Raw genomic sequence first — 25866 nt, forward strand, 5'->3', positions numbered from 1 at the left:
GTTAACACACAGCCTACATCGATGTCACCATATTATCTAACGTCATAGTCAACATTGCTACTAGAACCAAAGCGTTAGTAAACCCGCTACAATCATGCAGTGCAGTGTACAGCAAGGAGTTTAGCAGATACACCGGCGGGCCTCGGTGGCAATACATAACAAAAAAACAGAAGCTTACCTTAACTCGGTAGATTTCCAGTGTTGGACAGCCATAGCCAGCTAGGTAACATAGTATCCCTCTCTGTTTTAGCCGGGGGTTTGAGTAGGCTAAAATAGCTAGCTGTATTCACGAGCTGAGTAAGTGAATGTGAGAAAAACATACAACAAAATATAGCTCTTTCTCTCTCTCTGTCTCTGTCTCTGTCTCTGTCTCTCTCTCTCTCTCTGTCCCTGTCTCTGTCCCCGTCTCTGTCCCTGTCTGTCTCTCTCTCTCTCTCTTTCTCTCTCTCTCTCTCTCTCTCTCTCTCTCTCTCACACACTTCTCCTTCATCTTTTCATAAACTGTTCATCTATTGTCTTTTTCTCTCTTCGAATCAACTACTCACCACAATTTTATATACTGCAGTGGTAGCTAGCTGTAGCTTATGCTTTCGGTACTAGATTCATTCTCTGATCCTTTGATTGGGTGGGCAGCATGTCAGTTCATGCTACAAGAGCTCTGATAGGTTGGCGGACGTCCTCCAGAAGTTGTCATAATTACTGTGTAAGTCTATGGAAGGGGGGTGAGAACCATGAGACTCCAAGGTGTTGTATTGAAGTCAATGTACCCAGAGGAGGACAGAAGCTAGCTGTCCTCCGGCGACAACCTGGTGCTACTCTACAGAGTGATATTGAGGCTACTGTAGATCTTCATTATTTGGAGACCTGAATATATTTAGTATAGTTTTATCTCAAAAAGGATACCTTTTTTAATGTTTCACTATTTAAATTGTTCTGAAATTCACTGAGCAGGATGTCTCTCCACTTCCTCCTCTGAGGAGCCTCCACTGACCTGCCATCAATACAACCGATACTAAGATCTTGCAGTTCAACACATTTTGCCAGAGAGAGAAAAAAAAGAGCAGTTTTACAATGGTATTCTATGTACTGTATTTCTGTCATGAGGCGGATCATTTTCTATGCAGTTTTAAAACAAATTTACTGCCATTCTACACATCTTGCCATCGCTTATGATGTGTGCATATACTATCTGGGGGGGGGGGGTGACTTCCAGGAGGCCCACAACCCCAAAAAACAATAATAAATCAAATAATAACTTGCCCTGCGTGCCTGTTAGGTTATCTGGTCCTGACCAGCCACATGTTTTAAGGTGTTTAGAAAGTCGGGAGGAAAACGGTGCTTCTTAACAGAAACGTCAGTCAACATTTCAGGCTTTTGGAATGACTGAACAGATAAAATATTAGGTGAGAGAATGCAAGTGTAGACCTCTCTATTAGTATCCTCTCTAATAACACGTCGGCTGGAAGGGGACATACTCCGAACCCTTTGATTTGAGATATGCAGTATAAAGGAGTTTTTAAGTGAATAGACAGAGTTATTCTTTTTAGTTATTGTTATTATTTATTTGGATTCCACTGAATAAGTTTCCAACTTAATAATATATAACAATAATATATAGACTAAAGGCTAGGCTATACATTTTAATTAAATGCACCCGTGCAAAATTCAGTATCGTAGCTCCAGATATAAATTGTACAGATTATAATACACATCAAATATTGCAACAAATAATAACTATGTTACTCACCATCTCTGGGTGCAGAAGAAATCAGAAAAATTCGTCTTTGGCAGAAGAATAATGTAGAAGAACAATGATTTAGATTTTTTTTAAATTCAACTCTGTGTAGTCGTCCAGATGATGCGATATTAACCCCGTCATTCCATTCTAGGATAAACAAACCCCTGTCGCCTAAATACTGTACCCGTACAGACAAACATTTCCCCCCCGCACAACGGAACGGTCTTGAGCTCAAGTGAAAAGACTCCGGCTGGCTTCGTCCCGTTCGATTCATTAATTCATTCACCGCTGGATTTGCCCAGAACGCATGGAAAACGCTCCACTATCAGCTTCGGGCGTGATTGGACTGAGTGACAATGACGTTACCACAGCAGGTTGGCACAAACCCGCACGGTGATCCAAACCTCTACAGCAACCCTCAGATAATGGTCGAACGTGTCCAAGTACAGCTCACAATACTAATACCAGTTGATCCTCTGTTTTTAAAAGCGTGAGTGTCATATTAACATCATCTCTGAACACGTACTTTAAGCTGTGCTTTAACATAGAATATAAGATATAGACTACTGTATCTCTTAGTCACAATCCGCTAAAATAACATTTATCCTCTGGGCTATTGTTGAAGTCTTGGCCCCAGTCTCTCCCACAGTCACTGTAGAAATATCCCTTCATGGGAAAAAGTTCAGGAGGCTGAGCTCTCTTCTCTGGGAATGACATCCACCTCACTGCTGCTGATGTGCAAAAGCTCCCGTTATGCACAGACAGACACAACCACAGGAGCTCTCTGCTCTCTTGCGCAACATGAAAACATGTAGTGCAATCATCAGAATTGAATTTGACAAATAACGTAGGTGACAAAGTTCTGTGTAGTATAGTTGTCCTCTATGCAAGAGCCAATCAATGTGGATGGAACCATCAAGCAGCCTAATATCAAGACCCAATCAATTTGTACGGAACCATTCAACAGCCTAATATCAAGAGCCAATCCATTTGGATAGAACCTTCAGTAGAATAATATCAAGAGCCAATCAATTTGGATGGAACCTTCAGCAGCTTAATATCAAGACCCAATCAATTTGTACGGAACCATTCAACAGCCTAATATCAAGAGCCAATCAATGTGGATGGAACCTTCAGCAGCTTAATATCAAGAGCCAATCAATTTGGACGGAACCATTCAGCAGCCTAATATCAAGAGCCAATCAATTTGGATGGAAACATCCAGCAGCCTTATATCAAGAGCCAATCAATGTGGATGGAACCATCAAGCAGCCTAATATCAAGACCCAATCAATTTGTACGGAACCATTCAACAGCCTAATATCAAGAGCCAATCAATGTGGATGGAACCTTCAGCAGCTTAATATCAAGAGCCAATCAATTTGGATGGAACCATTCAACAGAATAATATCAAGAGCCAATCAATTTGGATGGAACCATTCTGCAGCCTCGTATCATCAAACACTGCCCTCTAGAGGACGTACCCTAGAACAGCATGCATTCACATCCATGTTAGATAAACATCATCAGATATTTACAGTCTCCTACGACAAGAAAAACAGACACTGGAGTGTAGGTCACCTCAAGTCATATTCTTTAACACAAATAAATATACTGAACATCTGACTGAATGTGGCTTTGCTATCAACAGTCAATCATGTAGAATTGACTAAATGTTGGTCACCACGCAGAGCCAACGTACCAGTTCTAGTAATCTACCATGACCCTTTTCACCCTGCAGTCTTCCATTCACGTAAGGCTTCGTACTGGTGGTTTCTGGTAGCTGAAGAAATCATTTCTCATTTGGCCCAACACTTAATCATGTACTGGTGGTTTCTGGCAGCTGAAGAAATCCTTTCTCATTTGGCCCAACACTTAAAGGAAATGTTCACCCATTTTGAATGTTATAATGTGTTTTTGTGCATCTCTAAATGATTTCATATGGGTCAATACGTGTTTTCATGTGTATCAGAGTTATTGGTGTTCAAGCAGACAGAAATCCGGTCGGTATGACGTTGCACCGTGACAAAGTCTCTCTCGCTGCGCTGGAGGTTAATAGGAATATGACTGTTAGATGGTTAAAGCGTCTATCGTACAGGTCAGATTACAATACTGGCTGAGGTCAGAACTCAGGAGGAGGTCTTCTCGCCAATGAGCCATTGATCATCATTTTGCGATATTTTCCCACCTAGAGAAATGTGTCATTTAACGGATGGTCTAGCAGATTTATCCTAATTTGTCTGCCTCTTTCGTCCAGCATGCATTGCATGGTGCCGTTGCCAGAGATATTAGAGAGAAGAGGTAGGAATCCAATGAGTAAAGGAATGGATAACGGCCCACCAAGAAAGATTGTTGATCAATCGCGTTCAAGTTGTCATGCTGCGTCACTCGGTTGCTAGGTTATTTGTTACGTAATGCCTTCTCAAAATCAGTGCATATGTCGAAGAAACATGCCTATTTTCCTCGAAAGTGCGTAATGTCACGATTCCAAAGCTATACGATATTACAGATACCAAGTTAATTATCTCACCTCTCGGAAAATATTTTTTATGTTGTACTTCTTGTTGACGAAATTCGTGCTAATGTTGGGTTTTTGAGCTAGCGACCAGTAGACTCCCATTCCTTGTCCCAGAATGCACCACATGACCCAAAAAAATAAAGGGAATACTAAAATAACACATCCTAGATCTGAATGAATGAAATACTTTTTTCTTTACATAGTTGAATGTGCTGACAACAAAATCACACAAAAATTATCAATGGAAATTCCACGGCGTCTCCAGACTCTGTCACGTCTGTCACATGTGCTCAGTGTGAACCTGCTTTCATCTGTGAAAAGCACAGGGCGCCAGTGGCGAATTTGCCAAGCTGTAAGCACAACCCCCACCTGTGGACGTCGGGCCCTCATACCACCCTCATGGAGTCTGTTTCTGACCGTTTGAGCAGACACATGCACATTTTTGGCCTGCTGGAGGTAATTTTGCAGGGCTCTGGCAGTGCTCCTCCTGCTCCTCCTTGCACAAAGGCGGAGGTAGCGGTGCTGCTGCTGGGTTGTTGCCCTCCTCGGCCTCCTCCACATCTCCTGATGTACTGGCCTGTCTCCTGGTAGCGCCTCCATGCTCTGGACACTACAAGACACAGCAAACCTTCTTGCCACAGCTCGCATTGATGTGCCATCCTGGATGAGCTGCACGACCTGAGCCACTTGTGTGGGTTGTAGACTCCGTCTCATGCTACCACTAGAGTGAAAGCACCGCCAGCATTCAAAAGTGACCAAAATATCAGCCAGAAAGCATAGGAACTGAGAAGTGGTCTGTGGTCACAACCTGCAGAACCACTCCTTTATTGAGGGTGTCTTGCTAATTGGCAATAATTTCCACCTGTTGTCTATTCCATTTGCACAACAGCATGTGAAATTTATTGTCAATCAGTGTTGCTTCCTAAGTGGACAGTTTGATTTCACAGAAGTGTGATTGACTGTGAGTTACATTGTGTTGTTTTAGTGTTCCCTTTATTTTTTGAGCAGTGTATATCTGCCGTTGTGAATGTCAGACTACGCTCTGTGAGGCAAATCCATCTACAGGTTGAACACGGTGAGATTGTAGACTCCTAAATTGATAGTGCAGTTTATTTTGGTTTTGATTTTTTAAAGCCAACGAGCTACGTTACATGCTGATATTGTCTTTTGTATTATTGTGTGTAGTTTAGTTTGCTAGCTAGCTACGCAGTCACCCCATGAAGAGAGCATTGCATTATGGGTTTTGTTGAACTGCAACATATTTCCACAATGATTTTCCATCAACCATCAATTTGCTATCAACCTTATTATAAAACGCCAAAATGAAACATTTGTTCACACAAAATATTGTTCTCACATATTAGTGTGATTTAACACTTTAAATGAAAGGAACGAGTGGTTTTGGCTTTTCATTTAATCATGTACTGGTGGTTACTGTCAGCTGAAGAAATTATTTCTCATTTGGCCCAAGTCTTAATTAGCTTCCCAGAGGCAAAGGAAAGCCAAGCTCTGTAACCTCTCATGTTATGTGATTCTCAAATGGCACCCTATTCCCTGTGTAGTGCACTACTACTTACCAGAGCCCTATGTGCCCCTTGTCAAAAGTAGTGCACTAAATAGGGAATAGGGTGCCGTTAGAGAGGCATGCTTAGCCAGGGCTTCGAGCGTACAGGTTATTCCTCTGTCCCCCAGGTAACAACAGAAATAATCTCACAACGTCAAAGTGATTCATCGTCGTGGTGAGGTGCTGTATTTAATTAATTTATTTTATTTTACCTTTATTTAACTAGGAAACTCAGTTAAGAACAAATTCTTATTTACAATGACGGCCTACCAAAAGGCAAAAAATATATATATATATAAATATAGTACAAAACACACATCATGACAAGAGAGACAACACAACACTACATAAAGAGAGACATTTTTAAATTAGCATTGTTGGTTAGGGGCTGGTAAGCATTTCACTGTAAGGCATCTGTTGTATTCATCGCATGTGACCAATACAATTTGATTGGATTTTTATTTGATTTATCTGAGTCCTCAGGTGATGGTTTGGCTTTGTACACTCCCTCGTCCCCCCATCTCCCCCCTCTGTCATGCTACATGACTGAGGGAGCTCCACAACATCACAGGCAACAAACAGAAACAACATCTACAGATCCAATCCAATCAATCCCTTTCAACATCCTCAATTGTAATTGAAAAGGAATTATTGAATATTGTCCCACTTATCTACATGAATTAGAGACAAAAACGTAGTCAAATATATTTGAACTGTTAAAGAGATGCTCCAGTAGTTCTGAAAGTAGTGGCTCATGAATACTTATTTTCCACCATAATAGTGGAAAAGGTACAATGTGATTTTCTGGATTTCTTTTCTCATTTTGTCTGTCATAGTTGAAGTGTACCTATGATGAAAATTACAGGCCTCTCTCATCTTTTTAAGTGGGAGAACTTGCGCAATTGCTGGCTGACTAAATATTTTTTTGCCCCACTGTATATGTTGATTCGTAGCCTCCTGAATGGATTTCACAACCACTTTTCTAAGATCCCGTTTGATCATTTATTTGAGCCAGTTTCATTCCAAAAATACGTTAAAAGATGAAATAACGAGTTCCACATGTTTTTCAGTCAGGCTCCATCGGTGTTCTCAGCTAAACGTATCTGGCCTGACGAACATCAATTACTGGGGTCAAAGGTCACACAGCTTGAATAAATGGTATGCGCGTTGGCTAATGTACATCGATGTCAAACAGCATTTGTCCACTTTCTAATTTTTTGTATATTTTTGATACTGAATGTTATCAGGACTTTGACCAAAACCCTAATATTAGATAAAGGGAACCCGAGTGAACAAATAACACAACCATTACATACTTATTTGATTTATTTAATTAACAAAGTTATGCAACAGCCAATCCCTCCCGGTGTGAGAAAGTAATCGCCCCGTTTACACTCAATAACTGGTTGTGCTGCAACGACTTCAACCAAACACTTCCTGTAGTTGTTGATCAGTCCACCTTTAGCTGTAATGACTCCAACCAAACACTTCCTGTAGTTGATCAGTCCACCTTTAACTACCATGACTCCAACCAACCACTTCCTGTAGTTGATCAGTCCACCTTTAACTACCATGACTCCAACCAACCACTTCCTGTAGTTGTTGATCAGTCCACCTTTAACTGCCATGACTCCAACCAAACACTTCCTGTAGTTGTTGATCAGTCCACCTTTAGCTGCAATGACTCCAACCAAACACTTCCTGTAGCTGTTGATCAGTCCACCTTTAGCTGCAACGACTCCAACCAACCACTTCCTGTAGTTGTTGATCAGTCCACCTTTAGCTGCAATGACTCCAACCAACCACTTCCTGTAGTTGATCAGTCCACCTTTAGCTGTAATGACTCCAACCAAACACTTCCTGTAGTTGATCAGTCCACCTTTAGCTGTAATGACTCCAACCAAACACTTCCTGTAGTTGATCAGTCCACCTTTAGCTGTAATGACTCCAACCAAACACTTCCTGTAGTTGATCAGTCCACCTTTAGCTGTAATGACTCCAACCAAACACTTCCTGTAGTTGATCAGTCCACCTTTAGCTGTAATGACTCCAACCAATGACTTCCTGTAGTTGATCAGTCCACCTTTAGCTGTAATGACTCCAACCAAACACTTCCTGTAGTTGATCAGTCCACCTTCAGCTGTAATGACTCCAACCAAACACTTCCTGTAGTTGATCAGTCCACCTTCAGCTGTAATGACTCCAACCAAACACTTCCTGTAGTTGTTGATCAGTCCACCTTTAGCTGCAATGACTGCAACTAAACACTTCCTGTAGTTGTTGATCAGTCCACCTTTAACTGCAATGACTCCAACCAAACACTTCCTGTAGTTGATCAGTCCACCTTTAGCTGCAATGACTCCAACCAACCACTTCCTGTAGTTGATCAGTCCACCTTTAACTACCATGACTCCAACCAACCACTTCCTGTAGTTGTTGATCAGTCCACCTTTAACTGCCATGACTCCAACCAAACACTTCCTGTAGTTGTTGATCAGTCCACCTTTAGCTGCAATGACTCCAACCAAAGACTTCCTGTAGCTGTTGATCAGTCCACCTTTAGCTGCAACGACTCCAACCAACCACTTCCTGTAGTTGTTGATCAGTCCACCTTTAGCTGCAATGACTCCAACCAACCACTTCCTGTAGTTGATCAGTCCACCTTTAGCTGTAATGACTCCAACCAAACACTTCCTGTAGTTGATCAGTCCACCTTTAGCTGTAATGACTCCAACCAAACACTTCCTGTAGTTGATCAGTCCACCTTTAGCTGTAATGACTCCAACCAAACACTTCCTGTAGTTGATCAGTCCACCTTTAGCTGTAATGACTCCAACCAAACACTTCCTGTAGTTGATCAGTCCACCTTTAGCTGTAATGACTCCAACCAATGACTTCCTGTAGTTGATCAGTCCACCTTTAGCTGTAATGACTCCAACCAAACACTTCCTGTAGTTGATCAGTCCACCTTCAGCTGTAATGACTCCAACCAAACACTTCCTGTAGTTGATCAGTCCACCTTCAGCTGTAATGACTCCAACCAAACACTTCCTGTAGTTGTTGATCAGTCCACCTTTAGCTGCAATGACTGCAACTAAACACTTCCTGTAGTTGTTGATCAGTCCACCTTTAACTGCAATGACTCCAACCAAACACTTCCTGTAGTTGATCAGTCCACCTTTAGCTGTAATGACTCCAACCAAACACTTCCTGTAGTTGGTGATCAGTCCACCTTTAGCTGCAATGACTCCAACCAAACACTTCCTGTAGTTGGTGATCAGTCCACCTTTAGCTGTAATGACTCCAACCAAACACTTCCTGTAGTTGGTGATCAGTCCACCTTTAGCTGCAATGACTCCAACCAAACACTTCCTGTAGCTGTTGATCAGTCCACCTTTAACTGCAATGACTCCAACCAAACACTTCCTGTAGTTGTTGATCAGTCTCTCACGTCGCTGTGGAGGAATTTTGGCCCACTCTTCCATGCAGAACGGCTTTCACTCAGCAACATTTGTGGGTTTTCAAGCATGAAGTGCTCGTTTCAAGTCCTGCGACAACACCGCAATTTGGATTAGGTCTGGACTTTTGACTAGGCCGTTCCAAAACGTCAAATGTGTTGCCTTTTAAACCATTTTCATGTAGACTTGACTGTGTGTTTTGGTTCATTGTCTTGCTGCAGGACCCAGCATCCCACAAACCATCACACTACCTCCATGCTTGACCGTTGGTATGATGTTCATACTATGAAATTCAGCATTTTTTTGTTTTTGTCTGACATAATGGGACGCGTCTCGTCCAAAAAAGTTGCCAAAAAGCACCTGGACGATCATCAAGATCCTTGATGAAGAATGTTCCATGAACAGACGAGTCAAAAGTTACACTTCTTGGACAAGATGGTTCCCATTACGTCTGGAGAAAAACAAACACTGCTTTCCACAGTCAAAACCTCATACCAACGGTCCAGACTGGTGGTGGTAGTGTGATGGTTTGGGGTCCAGCATGGTGGTGGTAGTGTGATGGTTTGGGGTCAGCATGGTGGTGGTAGTGTGATGGTTTGGGGTCAGCATGGTGGTGGTAGTGTGATGGTTTGGGGTCAGCATGGTGGTAGTGTGATGGTTTGGGGTCAGCATGGTGGTGGTAGTGGGATGGTTTGGGGTCAGCATGGTGGTGGTAGTGGGATGGTTTGGGGTCCAGCATGGTGGTGGTAGTGGGATGGTTTGGGGTCAGCATGGTGGTGGTAGTGGGATGGTTTGGGGTCAGCATGGTGGTGGTAGTGTGATGGTTTGGGGTCAGCATGGTGGTAGTGTGATGGTTTGGGGTCCAGCATGGTGGTGGTAGTGGGATGGTTTGGGGTCAGCATGGTGGTGGTAGTGTGATGGTTTGGGGTCCAGCATGGTGGTGGTAGTGTGATGGTTTGGGGTCAGCATGGTGGTGGTAGTGTGATGGTTTGGGGTCAGCATGGTGGTGGTAGTGTGATGGTTTGGGGTCCAGCATGGTGGTGGTAGTGTGATGGTTTGGGGTCAGCATGGTGGTGGTAGTGTGATGGTTTGGGGTCAGCATGGTGGTGGTAGTGTGATGGTTTGGGGTCAGCATGGTGGTGGTAGTGTGATGGTTTGGGGTCAGCATGGTGGTGGTAGTGTGATGGTTTGGGATCCAGCATGGTGGTGGTAGTGTGATGGTTTGGGGTCCAGCATGGTGGTGGTAGTGGGATGGTTTGGGGTCAGCATGGTGGTGGTAGTGTGATGGTTTGGGGTCAGCATGGTGGTGGTAGTGTGATGGTTTGGGGTCAGCATGGTGGTGGTAGTGTAATGGTTTGGGGTCAGCATGGTGGTGGTCGTGTGATGGTTTGGGGTCCAGCATGGTGGTAGTGGGATGGTTTGTGGTCCAGCATGGTGGTGGTAGTGTGATGGTTTGGGGTCAGCATGGTGGTGGTAGTGTGATGGTTTGGGGTCAGCATGGTGGTGGTAGTGTGATGGTTTGGGGTCCAGCATGGTGGTGGTAGTGTGATGGTTTGGGGTCAGCATGGTGGTGGTAGTGTGATGGTTTGGGGTCAGCATGGTGGTGGTAGTGTGATGGTTTGGGGTAAGCATGGTGGTGGTAGTGTGATGGTTTGGGGTCAGCATGGTGGTGGTAGTGTGATGGTTTGGGATCCAGCATGGTGGTGGTAGTGTGATGGTTTGGGGTCCAGCATGGTGGTGGTAGTGGGATGGTTTGGGGTCAGCATGGTGGTGGTAGTGTGATGGTTTGGGGTCAGCATGGTGGTGGTAGTGTGATGGTTTGGGGTCAGCATGGTGGTGGTAGTGTAATGGTTTGGGGTCAGCATGGTGGTGGTAGTGTGATGGTTTGGGGTCCAGCATGGTGGTAGTGGGATGGTTTGTGGTCCAGCATGGTGGTGGTAGTGTGATGGTTTGGGGTCAGCATGGTGGTGGTAGTGTGATGGTTTGGGGTCAGCATGGTGGTGGTAGTGTGATGGTTTGGGGTCCAGCATGGTGGTGGTAGTGTGATGGTTTGGGGTCCAGCATGGTGGTGGTAGTGTGATGGTTTGGGGTCAGCATGGTGGTGGTAGTGTGATGGTTTGGGGTCAGCATGGTGGTGGTAGTGTGATGGTTTGGGGTCAGCATGGTGGTGGTAGTGTGATGGTTTGGGGTCAGCATGGTGGTGGTAGTGTGATGGTTTGGGGTCCAGCATGGTGGTGGTAGTGTGATGGTTTGGGGTCCAGCATGGTGGTAGTGGGATGGTTTGTGGTCCAGCATGGTGGTGGTAGTGTGATGGTTTGGGGTCAGCATGGTGGTGGTAGTGTGATGGTTTGGTGTCAGCATGGTGGTGGTAGTGTGATGGTTTGGGGTCCAGCATGGTGGTGGTAGTGTGATGGTTTGGGGTCAGCATGGTGGTGGTAGTGTGATGGTTTGGGGTCCAGCATGGTGGTGGTAGTGTGATGGTTTGGGGTCAGCATGGTGGTGGTAGTGTGATGGTTTGGGGTCAGCATGGTGGTGGTAGTGTGATGGTTTGGGGTCAGCATGGTGGTGGTAGTGTGATGGTTTGGGGTCCAGCATGGTGGTGGTAGTGTGATGGTTTGGGATCCAGCATGGTGGTGGTAGTGTGATGGTTTGGGGTCCAGCATGGTGGTGCTAGTGTGATGGTTTGGGGTCAGCATGGTGGTGGTAGTGTGATGGTTTGGGGTCCAGCATGGTGGTACTAGTGTGATGGTTTGGGGTCAGCATGGTGGTGGTAGTGTGATGGTTTGGGGTCAGCATGGTGGTGGTAGTGTAATGGTTTGGGGTCAGCATGGTGGTGGTCGTGTGATGGTTTGGGGTCCAGCATGGTGGTAGTGGGATGGTTTGTGGTCCAGCATGGTGGTGGTAGTGTGATGGTTTGGGGTCAGCATGGTGGTGGTAGTGTGATGGTTTGGGGTCAGCATGGTGGTGGTAGTGTGATGGTTTGGGGTCAGCATGGTGGTGGTAGTGTGATGGTTTGGGGTCAGCATGGTGGTGGTAGTGTGATGGTTTGGGGTCAGCATGGTGGTGGTAGTGTGATGGTTTGGGGTCAGCATGGTGGTGGTAGTGTGATGGTTTGGGGTCAGCATGGTGGTGGTAGTGTGATGGTTTGGGATCCAGCATGGTGGTGGTAGTGTGATGGTTTGGGGTCCAGCATGGTGGTGGTAGTGGGATGGTTTGGGGTCAGCATGGTGGTGGTAGTGTGATGGTTTGGGGTCAGCATGGTGGTGGTAGTGTGATGGTTTGGGGTCAGCATGGTGGTGGTAGTGTAATGGTTTGGGGTCAGCATGGTGGTGGTCGTGTGATGGTTTGGGGTCCAGCATGGTGGTAGTGGGATGGTTTGTGGTCCAGCATGGTGGTGGTAGTGTGATGGTTTGGGGTCAGCATGGTGGTGGTAGTGTGATGGTTTGGGGTCAGCATGGTGGTGGTAGTGTGATGGTTTGGGGTCCAGCATGGTGGTGGTAGTGTGATGGTTTGGGGTCCAGCATGGTGGTGGTAGTGTGATGGTTTGGGGTCAGCATGGTGGTGGTAGTGTGATGGTTTGGGGTCAGCATGGTGGTGGTAGTGTGATGGTTTGGGGTCAGCATGGTGGTGGTAGTGTGATGGTTTGGGGTCAGCATGGTGGTGGTAGTGTGATGGTTTGGGGTCCAGCATGGTGGTGGTAGTGTGATGGTTTGGGGTCCAGCATGGTGGTAGTGGGATGGTTTGTGGTCCAGCATGGTGGTGGTAGTGTGATGGTTTGGGGTCAGCATGGTGGTGGTAGTGTGATGGTTTGGTGTCAGCATGGTGGTGGTAGTGTGATGGTTTGGGTCCAGCATGGTGGTGGTAGTGTGATGGTTTGGGGTCAGCATGGTGGTGGTAGTGTGATGGTTTGGGGTCCAGCATGGTGGTGGTAGTGTGATGGTTTGGGGTCAGCATGGTGGTGGTAGTGTGATGGTTTGGGGTCAGCATGGTGGTGGTAGTGTGATGGTTTGGGGTCAGCATGGTGGTGGTAGTGTGATGGTTTGGGGTCCAGCATGGTGGTGGTAGTGTGATGGTTTGGGATCCAGCATGGTGGTGGTAGTGTGATGGTTCGGGGTCCAGCATGGTGGTGCTAGTGTGATGGTTTGGGGTCAGCATGGTGGTGGTAGTGTGATGGTTTGGGGTCCAGCATGGTGGTGGTAGTGTGATGGTTTGGGGTCAGCATGGTGGTGGTAGTGTGATGGTTTGGGGTCCAGCATGGTGGTGGTAGTGTGATGGTTTGGGATCCAGCATGGTGGTGGTAGTGTGATGGTTTGGGGTCCAGCATGGTGGTGGTAGTGTGATGGTTTGGGGTCAGCATGGTGGTGGTAGTGTGATGGTTTGGGGTCCAGCATGGTGGTGGTAGTGTGATGGTTTGGGGTCAGCATGGTGGTGGTAGTGTGATGGTTTGGGGTCCAGCATGGTGGTGGTAGTGTGATGGTTTGGGGTCAGCATGGTGGTGGTAGTGTAATGGTTTGGGGTCAGCATGGTGGTGGTCGTGTGATGGTTTGGGGTCCAGCATGGTGGTAGTGGGATGGTTTGTGGTCCAGCATGGTGGTGGTAGTGTGATGGTTTGGGGTCAGCATGGTGGTGGTAGTGTGATGGTTTGGTGTCAGCATGGTGGTGGTAGTGTGATGGTTTGGGGTCCAGCATGGTGGTGGTAGTGTGATGGTTTGGGGTCAGCATGGTGGTGGTAGTGTGATGGTTTGGGGTCCAGCATGGTGGTGGTAGTGTGATGGTTTGGGGTCCAGCATGGTGGTGGTAGTGTGATGGTTTTGGGTCAGCATGGTGGTGGTAGTGTGATGGTTTGGGGTCAGCATGGTGGTGGTAGTGTGATGGTTTGGGGTCAGCATGGTGGTGGTAGTGTGATGGTTTGGGGTCAGCATGGTGGTGGTAGTGTGATGGTTTGGGGTCAGCATGGTGGTGGTAGTGTGATGGTTTGGGGTCCAGCATGGTGGTGGTAGTGTGATGGTTTGGGGTCAGCATGGTGGTGGTAGTGTGATGGTTTGGGGTCAGCATGGTGGTGGTAGTGTGATGGTTTGGGGTCCAGCATGGTGGTGGTAGTGTGATGGTTTGGGGTCAGCATGGTGGTGGTAGTGTGATGGTTTGGGGTCCAGCATGGTGGTGGTAGTGTGATGGTTTGGGGTCCAGCATGGTGGTGCTAGTGTGATGGTTTGGGGTCAGCATGGTGGTGGTAGTGTGATGGTTTGGGGTCAGCATGGTGGTGGTAGTGTGATGGTTTGGGGTCCAGCATGGTGGTGGTAGTGTGATGGTTTGGGGTCAGCATGGTGGTGGTAGTGTGATGGTTTGGGGTCCAGCATGGTGGTGGTAGTGTGATGGTTTGGGATCCAGCATGGTGGTGGTAGTGTGATGGTTTGGGGTCCAGCATGGTGGTGGTAGTGTGATGGTTTGGGGTCAGCATGGTGGTGGTAGTGTGATGGTTTGGGGTCCAGCATGGTGGTGGTAGTGTGATGGTTTGGGGTCAGCATGGTGGTGGTAGTGTGATGGTTTGGGGTCCAGCATGGTGGTGGTAGTGTGATGGTTTGGGGTCAGCATGGTGGTGGTAGTGTAATGGTTTGGGGTCAGCATGGTGGTGGTCGTGTGATGGTTTGGGGTCCAGCATGGTGGTAGTGGGATGGTTTGTGGTCCAGCATGGTGGTGGTAGTGTGATGGTTTGGGGTCAGCATGGTGGTGGTAGTGTGATGGTTTGGTGTCAGCATGGTGGTGGTAGTGTGATGGTTTGGGGTCCAGCATGGTGGTGGTAGTGTGATGGTTTGGGGTCAGCATGGTGGTGGTAGTGTGATGGTTTGGGGTCAGCATGGTGGTGGTAGTGTGATGGTTTGGGGTCAGCATGGTGGTGGTAGTGTGATGGTTTGGGGTCAGCATGGTGGTGGTAGTGTGATGGTTTGGGGTCAGCATGGTGGTGGTAGTGTGATGGTTTGGGGTCAGCATGGTGGTGGTAGTGTGATGGTTTGGGGTACAGCATGGTGGTGGTAGTGTGATGGTTTGGGGTCAGCATGGTGGTGCTAGTGTGATGGTTTGGGGTCAGCATGGTGGTGCTAGTGTGATGGTTTGGGGTCAGCATGGTGGTGGTAGTGTGATGGTTTGGGGTCCAGCATGGTGGTGGTAGTGTGATGGTTTGGGGTCCAGCATGGTGGTGGTAGTGTGATGGTTTGGGATCCAGCATGGTGGTGGTAGTGTGATGGTTTGGGGTCCAGCATGGTGGTGGTAGTGTGATGGTTTGGGGTCCAGCATGGTGGTGGTAGTGTGATGGTTTGGGGTCCAGCATGGTGGTGGTAGTGTGATGGTTTGGGGTCCAGCATGGTGGTGGTAGTGTGATGGTTTGGGGACTCTTTCCTGTCTCAGGACCTGTACGACTTGCCTTAGTAGAAGGAGCCATGAATTCTGCTCTGTATCAGAGAATTCTACAGGAGAACGTCAGGCCATCTGTCTGTGAGCTGAAGCCCTGCTGGGTCATGCAGCAAGACAATGATCTAAAACACACAATCAAGTCCACATGATAATGGTTAAAAAGCAACACGTTTGAAGTTTTTGAACGGCCTAGCCAAAGTCCAGACCTAATCCCAAATTGAGATATTGTGGCAGGACTTGAAATGAGCAGTTAGTCTTGAAAACCCACAAACGTCTCTGAGTTAAAGCCATTCTGCACTGAAGACTGGGCCCCAAACGTCCTCCACAGCAACGCAAGAGATTGATAAACAACTCCAGGAAGCGTTTGGTGTCAGTCATTGCAGCTTTTAAATGTTTTATTTAACAAGCCAAGTCAGTTAAGTATAAATTCTCATGTGCAATGATGGCCTACACCGAAGAAATCCGGATCGACGGTGGGCCAATTGTGCGCCGCCCTGTGGGACTCCCAATCACAGCTGGTTGTGATGCAGCTTGGATTTGACCCATCTAAAGCTGAGAAGCAGCATCTTAGACCACTGAACCACTCAGGAGCCCTACTAAAAGTGGCACAACTAGATAAATATATATTTAACCTTCATTTAACTAGGCAAGTCAGTTAAGAACAAATGATTATTTATAGTGATGGCCAAGGAACGGTGGGTTAACTGCCTGGTTCAGGGGCAGAACGACAGATTTTTACCTTGTCAGCTCGGGGATGCAATCCAACAACCTTTCGGGTTACTGGCCCTAATGCTCTAACCTCTAGGCTACCGAGTGTAAGGGGACAACTACTTTTTCACACTGGGGAATTGGGTGTTGCATAACTTTGTTAATTAAATAAATAAAAATAAGTATAGATTTTTTGGGGTGTTATTTGTAAACTCAGGTTCCCTTTATCTAAAGGTTTTGGTTGAAGATTTGACAACATTCAGTATCAGAAATCTGCAAAAAATTGAGAAAATCAGAAAGAGGGCAAATACTTTTTCACAGCACTGTAACTCTGTCCCAATTGGCTCCCTAGTCCGTATTTAGGGCACCGATTGTGATAGGCCGTGGTCAAAAGTAGTGCACTCAATAGGGAATAGGGTGCCATTGGGGACGTATGCATCCTCATCTCAACAGGTGTTGGACAGTAAAGAGCTCCACTCCTTACATGGCCAGACCAGTTCCACCCTGTCGAACTCAACAGACTTTCCCACTGGGCACAAAAAGCCTGGTTGAATCAACCGCGTCATATCAACCCAACAAATGTAATGTGATGCCATTGAATCTGCTTGGTAAAACGTTGTCAATGTAAGGGATTTGTAAACCCAATGTCATGCTGCCATTTTCTTTATTCACGATAGTTGACAACGCAAACAACTTTAAGTCAAACCTTAGACGTTGAACTGACGTCTGTGACTAGCGTGTGGGGGCATCCCAAATGGTACCCTATTCCCTATGTAGTGCACTACTTTATACTACAGCCTTATTCCCTATATAGTGCACTACTTTATACTACAGCCCTATTCCCTATATAGTGCACTACTTTATACTACAGCCCTATTCCCTATATAGTACACCACTAAATAGTACACTACTCTATACTACAGCCCTATTCCCTATATAGTACACTACTTTACCATGCAGCCCTATTCCCTATATAGTGCACTACTTTATACTACAGCCCTATTCCCTATATAGTGCACAACTTTATACTACAGCCCTATTCCCTATATAGTGCACTACTTTATACTACAGCCCTATTCCCTATATAGTGCACTACTTTACACTACAGCCCTATTCCCTATATAGTGCACTACTTTACACGACAGCCCTATTCCCTATATAGTACACTACTTTACACTACAGCCCTATTCCCTATATAGTACACTACTTTACACTACAGCCATATTCCCTATATAGTGCACAACTTTATACTACAGCCCTATTCCCTATATAGTCCACTACTTTATACTACAGCCCTATTCCCTGTATAGTGCACTACTTTACACGACAGCCCTATTCCCTATATAGTACACTACTTTATACTACAGCCCTATTCCCTATATGGTGCACTACTTTACACTACAGCCCTATTCCCTATATAGTGCACTACTTTATACTACAGCCCTATTCCCTATATAGTGCACTACTTTATAATACAGCCCTATTCCCTATATAGTGCACTACTTTACACTACAGCCCTATTCCCTATATAGTGCACTACTTTACACTACAGCCCTATTCCCTATATAGTGCACTACTTTACACTACAGCCCTATTCCCTATATAGTGCACTACTTTATACTACAGCCCTATTCCCTATATAGTGCACTACATTTGACCAGGGCCCATAGGGAACAGGGGATAGGGGATAGGATGTCATTTGGAACAGACACTGAGCGTGTTGTACGTCTCTTCAACAGTCAGTTGAGAAAGACTGCATCATTTTAGTCCCAAATGTTTCACAACGTTGTAATGGGATCAGATTCAGGTAGTTGGGATGTATTACCTCTGTTACAGTCATCTGTTTAAACCACACAACAACCGTTCAGATCAACAACAAAAAACAACCCATTATGTTTTGCTATGGCTGTTGTTGGTTACAGTTGGTGCTTTGTGATCTTCTGAGGGTCAGTGTTGCTAAATACCAGAGACAGTCCACAGTGGGTCAGTGTTCCTGAATACCAGAGACAGTCCACAGTGGGTCAGTGTTCCTGAATACCAGAGACAGTCCACAGTGGGTCAGTGATCCTGAATACCAGAGACAGTCCACAGTGGGTCAGTGTTGCTGAATACCAGAGACAGTCCACAGTGGGTCAGTGATCCTGAATACCAGAGACAGTCCACAGTGGGTCAGTGATCCTGAATACCAGAGACAGTCCACAGTGGGTCAGTGTTGCTGAATACCAGAGACAGTCCACAGTGGGTCAGTGTTCCTGAATACCAGAAACAGTCCACAGTGGGTCAGTGATCCTGAATACCAGAGACAGTCCACAGTGAGTCAGTGATCCTGAATACCAGAGACAGTCCACAGTGGGTCAGTGATCCTGAATACCAGAGACAGTCCACAGTGGGTCAGTGATCCTGAATACCAGAGACAGTCCACAGTGGGTCAGTGATCATGAATACCATAGACAGTCCACAGTGGGTCAGTGATCCTGAATACCAGAGACAGTCCACAGTGGGTCAGTGATCCTGAATACCAGAGACAGTCCACAGTGGGTCAGTGTTCCTGAATACCAGAGACAGTCCACAGTGGGTCAGTGATCCTGAATACCAGAGACAGTCCACAGTGGGTCAGTGTTCCTGAATACCAGAGACAGTCCACAGTGGGTCAGTGTTCCTGAATACCAGAGACATATATTATAGGCCTACCTGGGAAACACCACACAGACACGAACACTAAGGTCCCGGATGGCTCCCTATTCCCTACGTAGTGCACTACTTTAGACCAGGGCCCATAGGGTAGTAGTGCACTACTTTAGACCAGGGTCTATAGGGTAGTAGGACACTACTTTAGACTAGGGCCTATAGGGTAGTAGTGCACTACTTTAGACCAGGGTCTATAGGGTAGTAGCGCACTACTTTAGACCAGGGTCTATAGCGTAGTAGGACACTACTTTAGACCAGGGTCTATAGGGTAGTAGTGCACTACTTTAGACCAGGGCCCATAGGGTAGTAGTGCACTACTTTAGACCAGGGTCTATAGGGTAGTAGGACACTACTTTAGACTAGGGCCTATAGGGTAGTAGTGCACTACTTTAGACCAGGGTCTATAGGGGAGCAGTGCACTACTTTAGACCAGGGTCTATAGGGGAGTAGTGCACTACTTTAGACCAGGGTCTATAGTGTAGTAGCGCACTACTTTAGACCAGGGTCTATAGGGTAGTAGGACACTACTTTAGACCAGGGTCTATAGGGTAGTAGTGTACTACTTTAGACCAGGGTCTATAGGGTAGTAGTGCAATACTTTAGACCAGGGTCTATAGGGTAGTAGTGCACTACTTTAGACCAGGGTCTATAGGGTAGTAGTGCACTACTTTAGACCAGGGTCTATAGGGTAGTTGTGCACTACTTTAGACCAGGGTCTATAGGGTAGTAGTGCACTACTTTAGACCAGGACCTATAGGGTAGTAGTGCACTACTTTAGACCAGGGTCTATAGGGTAGTAGGACACTACTTTAGACCAGGGTCTATAGGGGAGTAGTGCACTACTTTAGACCAGAGCCCTATTCCCTATATAGTACACTACTTTAGACCAGGATCTATAAGGTAGTAGGACACTACTTTAGACCAGGGCCTATAGGGTAGTAGTGCACTACTTTAGACCTGGGTCTATAGGGTAGTAGGACACTACTTTAGACCAGGGCCTATAGGGTAGTAGGACACTACATTAGACCAGGGCCTATAGGGTAGTAGGACACTACATTAGACCAGGGCCTATAGGGTAGTACACTATTTAGGGAACGGTCATTTGGGACTGAGCCTAACATCACTACTGTTCAGATTGTACCAAACAACATTAACCGGTTGATTGTTTTCCCTCAAAGCCTTAAATAATAAACTTCTACATGAGACACATTAATCAAACATGAATCATCTGTCATTTCTGAGGACGTATTGACCTTGTATGGGATCACAGAAAGACAGACGATTAATCACTGTGTCACCGAGTCACCAAAAAGCACGTCGGCAATACTGCATATCATGTTTTGAGTTTAAATGTATGTTTCCTGCTTACCAAGGCATCTGAAGTGGAAAGTGTGTGTGTGTGTGTGTGTGTGTGTGTGTGTGTGTGTGTGTGTGTGTGTGTGTGTGTGTGTGTGTGTGTGTGTGGGGGGGGTAAATGTGTGTGTGTCTGTGTGTGGGGGGGGTAAATGTGTGTGTGTCTGTGCGTGGGGGGGGTAAATGTGTGTGTGTGTGTGTGTGTGTGTGTGTGTGCGTGGGGGGGGGTAAATGTGTGTGTGTGTGTGTGTGTGTGTGTGTGTGTGTGTGTGTGTGTGTGTGTGTGTGTGTGTGTGTGTGTGTGTGTGTGAGAGAGAGAGAGAGAGTCAGATCAAATCCTATGTTTTGGTGGTCACATACACAGGGTTAGCAGATGTTAATGTGAGTGTTACGGACACAGTTATCCTGTGTGTGTGTGTGTATCCTGTGTGTGTGTTTCTTTTCTCTCCTTCTCCCCTCTCAGGTGAAAATCATCACTCCCCAATCAGTCAACAATCAATCATCAATCAGAAGACACACCTCCTCCTATTTCCTGACCTATCACAGTTCCTTCCCCATGGTTTAAAAACCCCATCATTTGTTTGTTCTAGAGCTCAGCTCAGCTCAGCTCAGCCTCTCTGTAAATGCCATGTCTGTAGGTCTCTGTGTGTCACTCTCTCGTTGTGTATTAACCTCTCTTTTGTTTGAGCACCTCCATAGCACTTTGTCATCACCTGTGAGTACTGTTTTGGTTATGGTGTTTGTGTTTGATTGCTGGTGGAAAAGGGGGAAACCAAGACAAGTCGCCCATGGGCATACACTACCCGTAGGTGAACTTTGTTAAATACACTAGTTAGAACTGGGCGGACCACCCACTGTATTTTTGGTTAGTTAGTTAGCTGTTGTTAAAGTAGGCTAGTCTAGCTTAGGGGTGGTTTTGAATACTTATTGTTTCTTTCCTTGGGTCCAGCTCAGCCCCTTTTCCTGCTCCCCCCATTACCGTGTGTTTATAAATAAACCTAGAGTTTGACGGTAGATTTCATTGTCGTGCTTATTTCGTTCACACTTTTCCTTTGTCACAATAATAATTTGCATGAGTTGTTACGAGTCTCATTACCATCCCCCCTAGACTGTCGGGCCAAAAGGGATTCGTAACAGTGAGTGTAGCGAAATGCTTGTGCTTCTAGTTCTGACCGTGCACTAATATCTAACAAGTAATCTAACAATTCCAAAACAACTACCTTATACACACACAATACTTATTTTCCACCATAATTTTCAAATAAATTCATTAAAAATCCTACAATGTGATTTTCTGGATTTTTTCCTCATTTTGTCTGTCATAGTTGAAGTGTACTTATGATGAAACTTACAGGCCTCTCTCATATTTTTAAGTGGGAGAACTTGCACAATTTGTGGCTGACTAAATAGTTTTTTGCCCCACTGTACATATGAGATGAGTAATGTAGGATGTAAACATTATTAAAGTGGCATTATTGATGTGACTAGTGATCCATTTATTAAATTGGCCAGTGATTTCAAGTCAGTATGTAGGCAGCAGCCTCTCAATGTCAGTGGTGGCTGTTTAACAGTCTGATGGCCTTGAGATAGAAGCTGTTTTTCAGTCTCTCGGTCCCAGCTTTGATGCACCTGTACTGACCTCGCCTTCTTGACGGTAGCGGGGTGAACAGGCAGTGGCTCGGGTGGTTGTTGTCCTTGATGATCTTTATGGCCTTCCTGTGACATCGGGTGGTGTAGAGGGCAGGCAGTGTGCCCCCGGTGCAGACCACCACCCTTTGGAGAGCCCTACAGACGTGGGTGGTGCAGTTGCGGTACCAGGCTGTGATACAGTCCGACAGGATGCTCTCAATTGTGCATCTGTAATGGGTTTTAGGTGACAAGCCAAATTTCTTCAGCCTCCTGAGGTTGAAGAGGCGCTGCTGTGACTGTGATGTCCAGTTTCAACTGTTCTGCCTGTGATTATTATTATTTGACCCTGCTGGTCATCTATGACCATTTGAACATCTTGTTCTGTTATAATCTCCACCCGGCACAGCCAAAAGAGGACTGGCCACCCCACATAGCCTGGTTCCTCTCTAGGTTTCTTCCTAGGTTCTGGTCTTTCTAGGGAGTTTTTCCTAGCCACCGTGCTTCTACACCAGCATTGCTTGCTGTTTGGGGTTTTAGGCTGGGTTTCTGTACAGCACTTTGAGATATCAGCTTTAGCAGAATGTTTCCTAAAAGTTCAAACATAGATACATGTTTGTTACCTGCTAATGTTCAGACCTGGGCTGTAGTGAGCTACGTTCAACAGGTGGTTGTAGATCCTGTCTAATAGTTGATATGGGGGTTACTGGGCTGTAGTGAGCTACGTTCAACAGGGGGTTGTAGATCCTGTCTGATAGTTGATATTGGGGTTACTGGGCTGTAGTGAGCTACGTTCAACAGGTGGTTGTAGATCCTGTCTGATGGTTGATATGGGGGTTACTGGGCTGTAGTCCTAAGTGATAGAATTACCATGAAGCAGATGGACACAATCCTAATTAAATACAAATCCTTTATGTCCTTTGTCTGATCCCACTGACAAACATTAGGCCGACGCCCACATGGAACCCTGACATCTACACTCCGTAGTGCCCAGGGCTCTGGTCAAAAGTAGTGCACTGTATAGGGAATAGGCTGTTCTACGGGATGAACCCTAAGTCTCTCATTTGGAGGGCGTCCAGGGGAGCGGTGACCCTCAGAGACACAATGAGAGAGAGAGAGAGAGAGAGGGAGAGGGAGAGGGAGACGGCCTAGTTTGGTCATGGAGATATGATGCCCAACCTACTGCTGCACACCAACTGTAGTCTCCGCACGCACTCACATACACACACACACACACTCACACACACGCACGCACGCACACACACACACACACACACTGAATGACAAATAATTTTTACTATTAATTCCATCACAATCACGTATCAGAGATTGATTGAAAGACTTCACTGCCAAGCTTATCCCTTATCAGAGATTGATTGACAGACTTTACTGCCAAGCTAATCCAGACTTAATTTTTCTTTAATAATTGTAATCATTTTAATGGGCATGTCATTTCATTAATGTCGGCCAGACAACAGATGAGCCAAATCGTGACTTCCTGACTGATTAAATTAGCTGATCATGTTCTGAGGTGACAGGTGATTATTCACAGAAGCTGAGGCCCAAATGCCTTCCTATATAGTGTACAACCAATCCCTACAGGCCCTGGTTAAAGTAGAGCACTACCCATCCCTACAGGCCCTGGTCAAAGTAGAGCACTACCCATCCCTACAGGCCCTGGTCAAAGTAGAGCCCTACCCATCCCTACAGGCCCTGGTCAAAGTAGAGCCCTACCCATCCCTACACGCCCTGGTCAAAGTAGAGCACTACCCATCTCTATGGGCCCTGGTCAAAGTAGAGCACTACCCATCCCTATGGGCCCTGGTCAAAGTAGAGCACTACCCATCCCTACAGGCCCTGGTCAAAGTAGAGCCCTACCAATCCCTACAGGCCCTGATCAAAGTAGAGCAGTACCCACCCCTATGGGCCCTGGTCGAAGTAGAGCACTACCCATCCATATAGGCCCTAGTCAAAGTAGAGCACTACCCATCCCTACAGGCCCTGGTCAAAGTAGAGCACTACCCATCCCTACAGGCCCTGGTCAAAGTAGAGCCCTACCCATCCCTACAGGCCCTGGTCAAAGTAGCGCACTACCCATCTCTACGGGCCCTGGTCAAAGTAGAGCACTACCCACCCCTATGGGCCCTGGTCAAAGTAGAGCACTACCCATCCATACAGGCCCTAGTCAAAGTAGAGCACTACCCATCCCTACAGGTCCTGGTCAAAGTAGAGCACTACCCATCTCTACGGGCCCTGGTCAAAGTAGAGCACTACCCATCCCTATGGGCCCTGGTCAAAGTGGAGCACTACCCATCCCTACAGGCCCTGGTCAAAGTAGAGCCCTACCCATCCCTACAGGCCCTGGTCAAAGTAGAGCACTACCCACCCCTATGGGCCCTGGTCAAAGTAGAGCACTACCCATCCATACAGGCCCTAGTCAAAGTAGAGCACTACCCATCCCTACAGGCCCTGGTCAAAGTAGAGCACTACCCATCCCTACAGGCCCTGGTCAAAGTAGAGCACTACCCATCCCTATGGGCCCTGGTCAAAGTAGAGCACTACCCATCCCTATGGGCCCTGGTCAAAGTAGAGCACTACCCATCCCTATGGGCCCTGGTCAAAGTAGAGCACTACCCATCCCTACAGGCCCTGGTCAAAGTAGAGCACTACCCACCCCTATGGGCCCTGGTCAAAGTAAAGCACTACCCACCCCTATGGGCCCTGGTCAAAGTAGAGCACTACCCATCCCTATGGGCCCTGGTCAAAGTACGGTCACGATACGCCGGCCTCCTTACTGACCCTAGAATTTCTAAGCAAACAGCGGGAGGCTGGGCTTTCTGCTATAGAGCTCCATTTTTACGGAATGGTCTGCCTCTCCATGTCAGAGACGCAAACTCGGTCTCAAGCTTTAAGTCTTTACTGAAGACTCATCTCTTCAGTGGGTCATATGATTGAGTGTAGTCTCGTCCAGGAGTGTGAAGGAAAGGCACTGAAGCGACGAACCGCCCTTGCTGTCTCTGCCTGGCCAGTTCCCCTCTTTCCACTGGGATTCTCTGCCTCTAACCCTATTATGAGTCACTGTCTTACTGGTGCTCGTCCCTAGGAAGGGTGCGTCACTTGAGTGGTTTGAGTCACTAACGTGATCTTCCTGTCCGGGTTGGCCCCCCCTTGAGTTCGTGCCATGGGGGAGATCTTCGTGGGCTATACTCGGCCTTGTCTCCGGGCAGTAGGTTGGTGGTTGAAGATATCCTTCTAGTGGTGTGGGGGCTGTGCTTTGGCAAAGTGGGTGGGGTTATATCCTGCCTGTCTGTCCGGGTGTATCGTCGTACAGGGCCACCGTGTCACCTGACCCCTCCTGTCTCAGCCTCCAGTATTTATGGGTCATTAGTTTATGTGTCGGGGGTCTAGGGTCAGTCTGTTATATCTGGAGTATTTCTCCAGTCTTATCCGGTGTCCTGTGTGAATGTAAGTATGCTCTCTCTAATTCTCTCTCTTTCTCTCTCCCTTTCTCTCTGAGGATCTGAGCCCTAGGACCATGCCTCAGGACTACCTGGCATGATGACTCCTTGCCGTCCCCAGTCCACCTGGTCGTGCTGCTGCTCCAGTTTCAACTGTTCTGCCTGCAGCTATGGAACCCTGACCTGTTCACCAGACGTGTTACCTGTCCCAGACCTGCTGTTTTGGACTCTCTCTCTTCCGCACCTGCTGTCTCTAACTCTGAATGATCGGCGTTGAAAAGCCAACTGACATTTACTCCTGAGGTGCTGACCTGTTGCACCCTCCACAACCACTGTGATTATTATTA

At 46.7% G+C, this 25866-nt stretch overlaps 1 protein-coding gene across 1 annotated transcript in view; it reads right to left on the reverse strand.

The window, feature by feature from the left end:
* Positions 1–2441, reverse strand: part of LOC135511534 (muscarinic acetylcholine receptor M3-like) — a 167274-nt gene extending 164833 nt beyond the window's left edge. Inside the window, exon 1 of the mRNA XM_064933024.1 lies at positions 1748–2441. Coding sequence (XP_064789096.1) covers positions 1748–2012 — 265 coding nt within the window. The 5' untranslated portion in view covers positions 2013–2441. The remainder of the gene's footprint in view (positions 1–1747) is intronic.
* Between the last annotated feature and the right edge of the window lie 23425 nt (positions 2442–25866).

This window comes from Oncorhynchus masou, chromosome 24, assembly GCF_036934945.1.
Source record: "Oncorhynchus masou masou isolate Uvic2021 chromosome 24, UVic_Omas_1.1, whole genome shotgun sequence".
Taxonomy (NCBI): Eukaryota; Metazoa; Chordata; class Actinopteri; order Salmoniformes; family Salmonidae; genus Oncorhynchus; species Oncorhynchus masou.